Source organism: Ranitomeya imitator, chromosome 1 (assembly GCF_032444005.1).
Source record: "Ranitomeya imitator isolate aRanImi1 chromosome 1, aRanImi1.pri, whole genome shotgun sequence".
NCBI classification, from domain to species: domain Eukaryota; kingdom Metazoa; phylum Chordata; class Amphibia; order Anura; family Dendrobatidae; genus Ranitomeya; species Ranitomeya imitator.
This window is the reverse complement of record NC_091282.1, coordinates 861,861,347-861,873,934: the sequence shown is the minus strand read 5'-3', so window position 1 is coordinate 861,873,934 and position 12,588 is coordinate 861,861,347. Positions and strand designations below refer to the sequence as shown.

Sequence of the window (12,588 nt, the reverse complement as noted above, 5' to 3'; positions counted from 1 at the left end):
ACCGGGTCCTGCTGTTTCAGGGGGATGTCACGGTGGCGACCCTGTCCGTGACCCAGGGCGCCCATGTAAAAGGGAAAAGTCTTTAAATGAGTTTGTTTGTGACGCCACCTGTGGTATTCGGTCAGGGTGACTGACACTGCTTTAAGGGGTCCGCTGGGGTGATGTTATGGCAGCTCGATGGTATATCTTCCCACAGGTGAATTATATCCTCAGGGTTTCCCAGTGTGTAGATAGTAGAATGGTGAGAAGTGCAGTGAAGAACGAGGACACAGGATTGCAGTCTCTTTATCTTGTTTACTGTTGGTTTCAGCAGCCACAGTGCAGAGCACCAGATCACAGGACAGGTAGGGTCCAGCCGGTTTGGAGGTAAGTCCAGATTTCCCTTGTCCAGTTGGAAATCAATAGCCTTCCCTTGCGCCGTAGTGGTGTAGTCCCTTACTGCTAAGCCTCTCGTAAGGTCCTCACAGATGTGGTGTTTCTCTCTCTCTCTTTGTCCCCCGTATAGGATAGGACAGAACCCATATGACTGGTGACCTGAGCCTGTTTATAGGGTCTCTTAGATAACCCGGCTCTGTGTGATGTCACCATGCCTCCTGGGTGTTGGTGCGGACAGGTAACGTGCAATTAGCTGTCCTGCCGGTCTCTGAAGTAAGGCGTAGAGGTCCTTACTACCTCGGTGTTCCAGCTACCGGTTATCTGCGCCTCAGAAGGAAGCAGCCTGCTTGGGGCTTCTGGTATCCTCTCCCGTGCTTTGATTTCCTGCACGCTCACTGCCAATGTATTCAGCTTCCTATTTGTCTCTTTCTGGGAGCTGCAGCTCTTAGGGCATGCACAGCTCCATAAACCCTCTATCCTCCTCAGACTGCTGTCTGGAACTTTCTAACTCTCCTTATAGACTACCAGTTATATATATATGGGGGGTCACCTAGTAAATAGGATCAAAAGCTCCCCCTGGTGGCCTGGAGTGTGAATAAGTTATCCTTTCTTGCCTCCAAATGTAGCATCACTCTCCAGGATGAGGAAAGCGACATTATTGTGACGACCAGGACCCTGGGGCGCCACACTTCCTCTAATAGCAAGTAAAGAGAATTTAGCTCCAGTTGCCCTGAGCGGCCATAACCTTGCTTGTCTCATGAGGAGAGAATCATTACTCTCATATGCACAATATACTGTGAACTTTGCCTTTAAGAGAGAGACTGTACTCTGGGTCTGACTGCGCCACCGGGGAACCGGAGGATTCTCCGGTGGGCCCAGGTCCTGACACCTGCTGGCATACAGGTCCAGCAGCTGCCTAGGGCCCCCACTGCTCCAGGGGTCCCCAGCCAGTGGGGTGTCGCTAATAGTGGCACACCACGCAGCTGCTATGAGGGCCCCCGGTGCCAGCGGAGCAGCAGCAGGTGACAGGAAGCCTAAGCCTGTTCCCGCTGCTAAAGTGAAATGGGGCGTGGAGAGGAGTGACTTCCTTTCACTTTAATAGCGGGCAGTGTTTGCCGCAGACTGCAGCTAATACTGTCCGCTATCAGGGCCCGGTCACCAGTGCCCCCACTCCCTCAGGGGCCCCCAGCTCACGCAGCTGCTATGGGGCCGTAAGCCACGGGGTCCCGGCGTCAGCGCTGCCTCCCAGTGCGCATTAATGGAGGAAAGAGCGTCAGATGACGCTACCGCTCCCATCATTCCCATCTGCCTCTGACATACAGCGTGTGCGCGATGACGTCACTTCATCGCGTACCTGCTGTGTAACATCGGAGCAGAGCCGCCGCCATAATCACCGTGGGAGCGAGGAGGAGAGGTGAGTATTGTGGGTTTTTTTTTATATACCGTATATCAGTGAGTCCTGTTTGTATGGGGGGGAGCTGCATGATACCCTATGGGAGGGTGAGCTGCATGATATCCTATGGGGGAGCTGCATGATACCCTATGGGAAGGGAGCAGCATGATACCCTATGGGGGGGAGCTGCATGATACCCTATGGGGGGAGATGCATGATACCCTATGGGAAAGCTGCATGATACCTTATGGGGGCAGCATGATATCCTATGAGGGGGCAGCATGATACCCTATGAGGGGGGCAGCATGACACCCTATGGGGGGCACCATGATACTATATGAGGGGGCAGCATGATACCCTATGAGGGGGGGCAGCATATAACCCTATGAGGGGGGGCAGCATGATACCCTATGAGGGGAGCAGCATGATATCCTTTGAGAGGGGAGCAGCATGATGCCCTATGAGGGAAGGGCAGCATGATATCCTATGAGAGGGGGCAGCATGATACCCTATGAGGGGGGCAGCATGATACCATATGAGGGGGGGCAGCATGGTATGCTATGAGGGGGCAGCATGATATGCTATGGGGGGCAGCATGATACCTTATGATGGGGGCAGCATGATACCCTATGAGGGGGGCAGCATGATACCCTATTAGGGGGGGCAGCATAATAATAAATAATCTTAATTTTTATATAGCGCTAGCATATTCCGCAGCGCTTTACAGTTTGCACACATTGTCATTGCTGTCCATGATGGGGCTCACAATCTAAATTCCCTATCAGTATGTCTTTGGAATGTGGGCGGAAACCGGAGTACCCGGAGGAAACCCACGCAAACACAGGGAGAACATGCAAATTCCTTGCAGATGTTGTCCTTGGTGGGGTTTGAACCTAGGACTCCAGCACAGCAAGGCTGCAGTGCTAACCACTGAGCCACCGTGCAGCATGATACATTATATTCTGTGGGGGGCTGCATTATATTTCATCGAGGGGCTGTATTATACCTTATGAGGGGGCTACTCTAAGGGGGCTACATTATATTCTGTGGGGGGCTGTATTATACTATTATACTATTTGAAGGGGGTTGCATTATACCTTTTGAGGGGGCAACATTATATTCTATGGGGGGCTGCATTATAACTTATGAGAGGGTTGCACTATACTCTAAGGGGGCTGCATTATACCCTACGGGGGGCTGCATTATACTTTGAGGCTGGTTGCATTATGTTCTATGGGGGGCTAAATTATATGCTATGAGGGGGCTACATTATATTCTATATGAGGGCTGCATTATATTCTGTGAGGGGGCTACATTATACTATATGAGGGGACTACTTTATATACTATGAAGGGGATACATTATACTATATGAGGGGGCTACTTTATATTCTATGAGGGGGCTACCCCAATCCCTGCTACAGAATTAAGACGTGTACTACCTTACTTAAACCCTGTTATTAGCGCGTTTTACCGCACAATTAGTGGTCTTGTATTTATTTCTATGTAGCTAAATAGTGGGCCCCAAGAATTATTTTCTCTGGTGGGCCCAAGGTGCTCCAGTCCGACGCTGACTGTACCCGTTACCTCTTTCAGTAAAATTGTTACGTTTACAAGGTCACCTGTGTGTCTGGCTTCTTGAGATTGCACAAACACCACGGGCGCTAAAAACTCTGCACCCAGACACCACCGCTACAGGAGTGGCACGGGGGGTCCTATACTATCCACAAGTACCACCTCCTGCTATTGACAATTGTTCTGGACACGAGGGAAGTGTTGAGGGGTCCAGCGACACACTTCAGCTACAGTGACATCATTATCTGCTGCCAGTAGGACTACAAACCCCAGCTGGCCCTTCTGCAACATCTGGCGCCTTCCCAGTGGCCCACCACATGCATCTTCCTGATTATTGGCTCATTTAAATAGGTCAGTAATAACCTGATGTAAGAGCAAAATGATTATTAGTCACAGATGGCTTAAAAATCAAGGTACTTGGTAGCACATTGCTCCTGGTAAACAGGACATGCGCTCCTGACAACAGGACATTCTATGTGCACAAAACATATTAACAGTCGCTGTGTGCACAGAGAAGTGTGGCCTCCTATGTGAGTAGGCCCTATAGGACGTTGACTGACTTGCATGTAGCTGATCGGTGGATGCACGTTAATGACAGTCAGGTCTCATTCAGACGTCCGTTTCTAACGTACATGGTCAAACTGTGGTTTTCATTATTGCTTTTCCATTATAGTCTATGGTGCTGTTCATAGGCTTGTATGTTTTTGCTCACCATGGCCCCCCCCCCCCCCTAAAAAAAAAAAAAATCAGACATTTTCATTTTTTATCAGCATCACAAAATCACCAATATGAACCTGTGACAATCGCGGACAGCACATAGACAACACATAGCACAAGTGTACAATTTGCATGGTCCATGATTAACATTGTAATGTATGGGAGAAGCTTTGTAATTCATTCATTTTTTTTCATACGTGAAAATCACTAATGAAATACTGATGGTAAAAAACAAGGGCTGGCTGGCACGTTTCAGTCTGGGCACAAGCACACATCACTGGCCCATGTGTACTGACGCAATCACCAGTTTACCGCTGCCTTACCTTCCTTACAGAAGTAGCTACGGTAACTTTTAGAAAATGAGACTGGACATATCGTTTTCATGTTGGGATGCTTGTATTTTGTGGGCCATATTATCTTTTTCAGGCGGATTGCTGTTTGGGGTGTTGTTTGTGGGCCATAATACTGTATGGGGTGTTGTTGGGATCATAGTATACATGGGGGCTGTTTTGAACATCAAACTATTTATGGGGGTGTGTGGTGGACATCATACTATATATGGGGGAGGTCTTGTGGGACCATACTATATATTGGGGGATTGTTGTGGATATAATACCGTATCAGCGGCTGTAGTGACCATCATGCTGTGTAGAGAGACAGTGTGACGAGTAGTTACAGTTTTAAGAGGGCAGTGTGGTGGGCAGTGTGAGGGCAGTGTGTGAAAAGGGGCACAGAATGGATATGGAGAGGGGACAGTGTGAATTGGGGGCACAATATGGAGAGGAGGTAGCATGGTGGGGGGGACAATGTGGAGATATAGAAAGTGTAGTTGAATATTAGAGGTGGGACAGCCATGACATAGGCCGTGGTTCATAAGAAATAAATAAATAACTAATAACAAAAGTCCTAAGAAAGAGACATTGAAGGAGAATTGTGTTGCAGAGAGTGAGAAATGAAGTCATAGCAAAAGGAGAGGAAACCAGAAGGAGCTCTGCCCTGTAAAAGGCTGCCTCCTTTCTTAAGGCGCAGGATCCGGTAGCCGGAACACCGAGGGAGTCATCGTCTCCAAGCCTGGCTCCAGAGACCGGCAGGACAGCTAATTCCATATTAGTTGCCCGACCTTTACCCAGGCACGGTGGCAACTGTGGAGGCCGGGGTATCCTAGAGCTCCTGTAAAAAGCCTCAGGCAACCAGTCATACGGGTTGTTCCTATCCATCTGGGGGACAGAGAGAAAGACATAACATCTAGAACACCAACATCAGTTGTGAGGACCTTATGAGAAGCTTAGCAGTAAGGTACTACAACATCCAGGCGCTAGAGGAAGGCTACTGATTTCCACCTGGATAAGGGGACTCTGGATTTGCCTTCAGACCGGCCGGACTCTGCCTGCCCTGTGATCTGGTGCTCTGGACTGTGGACGCTGAAGCCTTCAGTAAAGGTAAAGAGACTGCAACCTTGTGTCCACGTTCTTCACGGCGCCTTTCACCATCCACCATCTACACTGCCCTGGAGACACACTTCACCTGTGGGAAGGTATACCATCCAGCTGCCATAACATCACCCCAGTGGACCCCTAAGCAGCGTCGTTCACCCTGACCGAATACCACAGGTGGCGTCACGAACATTTCCCCTTTAAAGACCTTTCCCCCATTTACAATGGACCTCCCGAGGGCCACGGACCGGGTCAGCCACCGTGACATCCCCCTTGAGAACCGAAGGGCCCGGCTCCGAGTACCCCACTTCCCTACGGGGGCACTCCATATAGCGCATACATAACCTGCAGTTCTGGGTCCAAAAACAGCGAATCCTCGCAGTGCATAGTGTGTTCGCTGGGGGCATTCATAAGTCTGCAGTCTCACAGAGTGACTGCAGACTTATCGATTTGGACCGGACAACCCCTTTTAAAGGTGAGGTGAGTGCTCAGCCTAGAGCACAGGAGAAATATGAACCAAGCCACAAAATGATTTTTGTAAGCCAGAATGAACAAAAAACAGCAGTTCAAGAGCTACTTTTATTTTTCATGCCTGTGCAGTATAAGTGATAAAACAACTTTATTCTTTGGGTCAGTATGATTACAGCCATAACAGATGTTAACATTTATTTATGTTTTGCTAATTTTAACAAAATTTGTTTTTATGTCTCTTTGACTTCAGTAAGGTTACCGCTGGTTAGAGCCGTTGTTTCCTGTGCTGTCACACAGATGACAGTGTGGGAACAACCAGATTTTCGAGGCCCCCCATTTATTTGAATGGGGTTTGAGTTCGAGTGCCATTCTGGTGCCCGATCCGAACTTTTTTGCAAAGTTCGGCCAAACCTGAGAGACCCGAACATCCACTGGTCCGCCCATCCCTACTCATAATTTGTGCACATCACAACCCTGACAGGACCTAAAAAGCATCCACTGGGTCCAAGGTCATCATCACAGTACAACAGAATTACAATTCTCCCCTACCTCAGAGGTAAATCTCCATACATTAGGCCTTTTCCTAGGACCATCGTTATATTTCAATCCATGTAAGCAAATGTTTCTACCAAACTCTCTTCTCCTATTGTTGCAAAACATACCATTTAATCTGCACCTCCAAATTCCTCCCAACAGCTGCCCTTTGATAGTCAGATTGTGCGGCACATCTGCAATACCTTGTATAACCATGGCTCTACCTGTGCCCACTTACAATACACACCCTCTTCTCTAGTGGACAACGGCCAAGACTGTTGTTTCTGCAGCCAACCCCTCAGCCTGTCATGACAGTGCAGTATGGCATTACAAGCCACCAACCTACAAAAAACGAAGAGCATCCAAGATAATATATATATATATATATATATATATATATATATATATATATACAGTTAGTTCATTTACATTGTTAAAAAACACAGTCAGTTCCCGTAATACAAAAATGCAAGAAATTTACAGCAAATATTCAATGTTGATAGTGTAACACCCCAGGAAGCCAACTGTTACTGTGGTGTCGCTTTCCTTTTGGGGAGGGTGATGCCATGTCTGGAAGCGAGGAGGATCCCTTTAACAGGTGGTAAATACACACAACATGTTCTGATTCCAGACCAGAAGGGGAGCTCTGAACCTGGTTTCAGGGAAGCTTCCCTAGATATATATTCTGGCTTGGAGGAGGAGTTAGAGAGTAAGTTAGTTTGGGTCAGACAGGGAGTTGGAGAGAGAGAGAAGCTGGGGCCGTGCAGCCACGAGGTGCTGCAGCTCCAGGCCAGAGAGGAGAGGCAGACAGCGTTGTACCTGTAGGACGTACCAGAGGGAAAAAGCACAGGAAAATTAAGGAGCTGTAAGGAAGCTGTGACTGAGCTCCTTCCAGGCTGTTGCGCAGTAAGGCTACGTTCACATTAGCGTTGCGCCGCCGTGCGTCGGCGACGCAACGCGCGACGCACGCTAAAACGCGCGCAAACGCACGCAAACGCGCGCAAAAACGCGCGCGTTTTGCGACGCGTGCGTCGTTTTCCGACGAAAATCGGACGCACAGAAAATGCTACAAGTAGCGTTTTCTTGCGTCCGACGCTAGCGTCGGAAACGACGCACGTGGCGAAAAACGCCACCAAAACGACGCACGCGTCCCCTATGTTAAACATAGGGGCGCGTCGCCGCTGCGTCGCCGCTGCGTCGCCGGCGCAACAGCGACGCACATTGGCGGAACGCCAATGTGAACGTAGCCTAACCGGGCACCAGGAGCCCGAGGCTGTGTGGAACTGTACGTCCCATAGCAGAACCGGAGGGCAGAAGACTTCAGGTTGTCTGTCCGCATCCACACCCGAAGGTACAGCAACATACAGAGCCCAAACTTATCTTAGAGACACCTTTAAAAAGGCTCACGTTGCCTACCATTCGGGTACTGTCTTAGGACAGGGAAAGAGAGGACCTTGTGTGGAGCCTTAGGCAGCAAGGGATTCGCCTTACAGAGCAAGAAGGAAGGCTTACAACCTCACCTGGAAAGGGGGATCCATAATCGCTTCCAGGCCGACCAGACCTTACCAACACCTGTTACCGGTACCCTGGACTTTGGCTGTGAATCACCAGTAAACAAGTAAAGAGACTGCAACCTTGTGTCATCTGATTATTTCTGGCACAACACTATCTCTGCCAAATACACCGGGAGCCCTGGGGACCCACCTTCACCTGTGGGGAGCTATACCATCCTTGATGCAGTGCCATCACTCCCCAGAGGACCCCTTTAAGCAGCGTTGGTCACCTCTGACCAAATACCACAGGTGGCATCATGAACAAACTTTATTTCAAATAACCCCTTTAAAGTCCTTTCCTTTTATTTGGACGCCCAGAGCCACGGACCGGGTCGCTGCCACCGTGACCGGGTCGCTGCCACCGTGACCACCCCTTTAATGAAGATCGGACCCTGTACCGAGTACCCCTAGGCCCTGGCGGGCGCTCCAATAGCATATTTAAAAAAAAATGGATTTGGGAGCAATTTTTTTTAACCTTGTTGAATAGTTTTGTCTAGTTGAGGGCACATGGATCATTTAAAGAGGATCTCTTACAACGTGAAAAATAGGCAGTTTTTTTTTTTATTTATGCCTGCTGTTCTCCTGTGTATTAAGTTTTTTATTTTTTTTAAATCCACCATTTGGTTCCAGAGACATAGACCTTTTTATTTAGTGTTCATCACTATGGTCTTTTTTTGTCAAGGGGGCATGGTGTTTAAATGTAATTATGTTTAAATGGAACCTGTCAGGTACTTCATGCTGCCCAAATCGCAGGCAGAAAGTATTGAAGCTTGGCTGCACAATTTCAGCCAGGTATCATATTCACTGAAACGTTCCGCTTTACAGAAAAAGATATACTTTAAAAATACTTAAACATACTTTTAAAACCTTCCCCGTGCCGCTGCATGTGACTGACAGCTCTATCCCTGCGTACTTGAGAGGAAGAGACTTGTCAGTCAACTAGCTGGACTAGTCTGCTCTCCAGTTCTGATCCCCAGTCAGATCTGCAGATCTTCTCTGAAACACCAGCACAACTCGGAGAATAATGTACCTAACTGCACCAGTCGAGCAGAGAGGCTGTGATTGTTGCTGCCTGCGGTTTGGGCAGCATGATTCGCCTGACAGGTTCCCTTTAAGAATGGTGGAAATGCTCGTGAAACAAATGTTTTTGTTGTTTTTTTGGTTTGGCTGAAACTTCTCTACTTGTCACACTGTTGTATGCTTTCTTTATAATAAAATACAGAGCTTTTCGTATAATGGATGATAATTACAGTAATTCATTGGATTTGGAAGAATTTACCAAAGGACTGCAAAACTACGGCCTCTCACTGCAACCAGAAGAAATACAGGACATTTTTGTGCAGTTTGACAAAAATGAAAATGGAACCATCAACTTTGATGAATTCTTGAATTCTATCAGGGTAAGAACAAATGGCAGACGATAATGGCTTCATGTATTTTGTGAATGCCCCATGTATTTGCTCTTGCAGAGAACTGTGTGGTACAACTATGCTGTAATATGTTAAATAATTATATTATACTCAACAGCTCTTTTACAGAAGTCATCCTCACTGCTCCGACACATACACTAACTTTCAATGTTTTAAAGCACATGTGGAAAAGCACCATGCATTTCATTTTTTTCTAGTGTTTTTTGGTAACAGTATTAAATTAGTAAATACTTTTCCCTAGTCTGTTTGTTGACCCCTCCCCCCTCTTTTTTGTTCTTCATCTTTTCTTTAGCTATTACTTCCCCTCTCTCACCATTTGGGGTTATCTAGTTACAGAGTGGTAGTCCACTCGTATTGTATTTCCATGTTGAATTCTATGTCTTTAGCCTTATGTTTACCTTGATTGAGAGGCACTTTGCCTTTAACTTGCAAACTGGATCGCTAAAATAGTTATCGTCTTTAATAGTGGGCTTCTGTATTACCGGAAAGGGAGAGGTAATTCCGTGTACCTATGTTTGCATGTTGATATGCTAATGTTGAAAATGTTTAATTGAAAATGTTTAATAAATACAGTTTGGAAAAAAAAAAAAAATTAGTAAATACTTTTTCATCAAAAACAAGCCATACATGGAGCATAGTAACATAGTAACATAGTTAGTAAGGCCGAAAAAAGACATTTGTCCATCCAGTTCAGCCTATATTCCATCATAATAAATCCCCAGATCTACGTCCTTCTACAGAACCTAATAATTGTATGATACAATATTGTTCTGCTCCAGGAAGACATCCAGGCCTCTCTTGAACCCCTCGACTGAGTTCGCCATCACCACCTCCTCAGGCAAGCAATTCCAGATTCTCACTGCCCTAACAGTAAAGAATCCTCTTCTATGTTGGTGGAAAAACCTTCTCTCCTCCAGACGCAAAGAATGCCCCTTTGTGCCCGTCACCTTCCTTGGTATAAACAGATCCTCAGCGAGATATTTGTATTGTCCCCTTATATACTTATACATGGTTATTAGATCGCCCCTCAGTCGTCTTTTTTCTAGACTAAATAATCCTAATTTCGCTAATCTATCTGGGTATTGTAGTTCTCCCATCCCCTTTATTAATTTTGTTGCCCTCCTTTGTACTCTCTCTAGTTCCATTATATCCTTCCTGAGCACCGGTGCCCAAAACTGGACACAGTACTCCATGTGCGGTCTAACTAGGGATTTGTACAGAGGCAGTATAATGCTCTCATCATGTGTATCCAGACCTCTTTTAATGCACCCCATGATCCTGTTTGCCTTGGCAGCTGCTGCCTGGCACTGGCTGCTCCAGGTAAGTTTATCATTAACTAGGATCCCCAAGTCCTTCTCCCTGTCAGATTTACCCAGTGGTTTCCCGTTCAGTGTGTAATGGTGATATTGATTCCCTCTTCCCATGTGTATAACCTTACATTTATCATTGTTAAACCTCATCTGCCACCTTTCAGCCCAAGTTTCCAACTTATCCAGATCCATCTGTAGCAGAATACTATCTTCTCTTGTATTAACTGCTTTACATAGTTTTGTATCATCTGCAAATATCGATATTTTACTGTGTAAACCTTCTACCAGATCATTAATGAATATGAGCAAGATACATTTTATTATAGACTCCTCAGTGTCCCTCCTGCTGTTGCGATCTCACACTGCTCAGTACAAGCTGCAGCTATCAGTCAGGCTGGGTGGCCTCGCCGCAGCTTCTCCTCTATGAGCGGTCACGTGGGGCCGCCGATTACAGTCATGAATATGCGCCTCCACCTCCCATAGGGGTGGAGCCGCATATTCATTACTGTAATGGGCGGCACCACGTGACCGCTCACTACAGGATAAGGTGCGGCGAGGACAGGACGCTGCGAGGGAGCCAGGTGAGTATTTTATTAACAGCGGGCGGGCGCACAGGGGGTGGGAGGGGGGTGGGGACAGGGATCTTTATTTTAAACACGAAAAACAAAAATATCTTCTATCCAGCGAACGCTGCTGGAGAGAAGATATGAATGGCGGCTTCAGCACCAGATGCAGGGGACAGCGCTTATCTCTAGCGCTGTCTCCTGCACGCTCCGTGTGGTACCCAGTCGGCACACGGGCGGCACACGTGTGCTGCACGTGTGCCACACTGATGTGCCACATAAACGCACGGACACACGGACACGGATAATTCCGGTACCGATTTTTCCGGTACCGGAATTATCTGGATGTGTGAGACTGGCCTAACTCCTTTAGCTGGAATCAATCAAGGGCTCGGTGTCCCAACATCGATTTTCAAAGTAAGTATATTAGCCTCATCAGGTCCAAGAAAGATAATCAATAATGTATGCAGCTTTTATTCTGGCATCTGATAACAGATCTTCTTTAAGAGGTACCAACCAGCATGCAAATTTCAATACTCTGTATGCTTTGTGTGAAAGGGTTATACAAAGCAAAACTGATTGAAAATCTATAAATGTAACATAATTTTCACTAGAGCTATGCACATATTGTGATACACAATACACTAACACAGTCAAGAATTTGCCCCTGCTGCAGAGGCAAGTAAAGGAGTGAATGTTGAGATCAAGTCTGAGTAACTGAGGATCAAGTAAGCTGCGTAACATACAAATTATGCCTTTTAGAATAAATCATTATGCAGATCTATACAATATTAGGGCAGGTTCAGTGTAAATATACTATAAAATGGCTAGCCCACACAGTCTGACATCTCTACCTCATCCAATAAATCGGAAATAAATCAGAAACACTTGTCTGAAGAGGATTTGGATACTTTAAATCTCCATAAAAGGATTCACCTTTGCCATCCCCAGCATCACCAGAATAGCAGGCCAGCTGATTTTCCTTCTGACTTGTCAAAACGAAGAAGTGTAAGTAAAAGTGGACATCACATGGGACTGACTGCACGTTTATCTCCTAGTTAGCCTGATCACATCAGCTAGTTCCCCAACTTATCCTTCTTTATCTAGTGTGGCGGTCAGATGAGCAATGCTAGCGGTGTCCTTCAGTTACACACCTCGTTAATCTCCAAATAAGTAAGATGCACATTAAGGGTATGTGTCCACGATCAGGCTTGCTTCAGGATTTGGTCAGGATT

At 46.7% G+C, this 12,588-nt stretch overlaps 1 protein-coding gene across 1 annotated transcript in view; it reads left to right on the top strand.

Annotated features, from left to right (window-relative positions):
* Nucleotides 1-12,588, top strand: part of LOC138658173 (calcyphosin-like protein) — a 55,791-nt gene that overhangs the window by 34,317 nt on the left and 8,886 nt on the right. Inside the window, exon 3 of the mRNA XM_069745696.1 lies at nt 9,273-9,450. Coding sequence (XP_069601797.1) covers nt 9,273-9,450 — 178 coding nt within the window. The remainder of the gene's footprint in view (nt 1-9,272; nt 9,451-12,588) is intronic.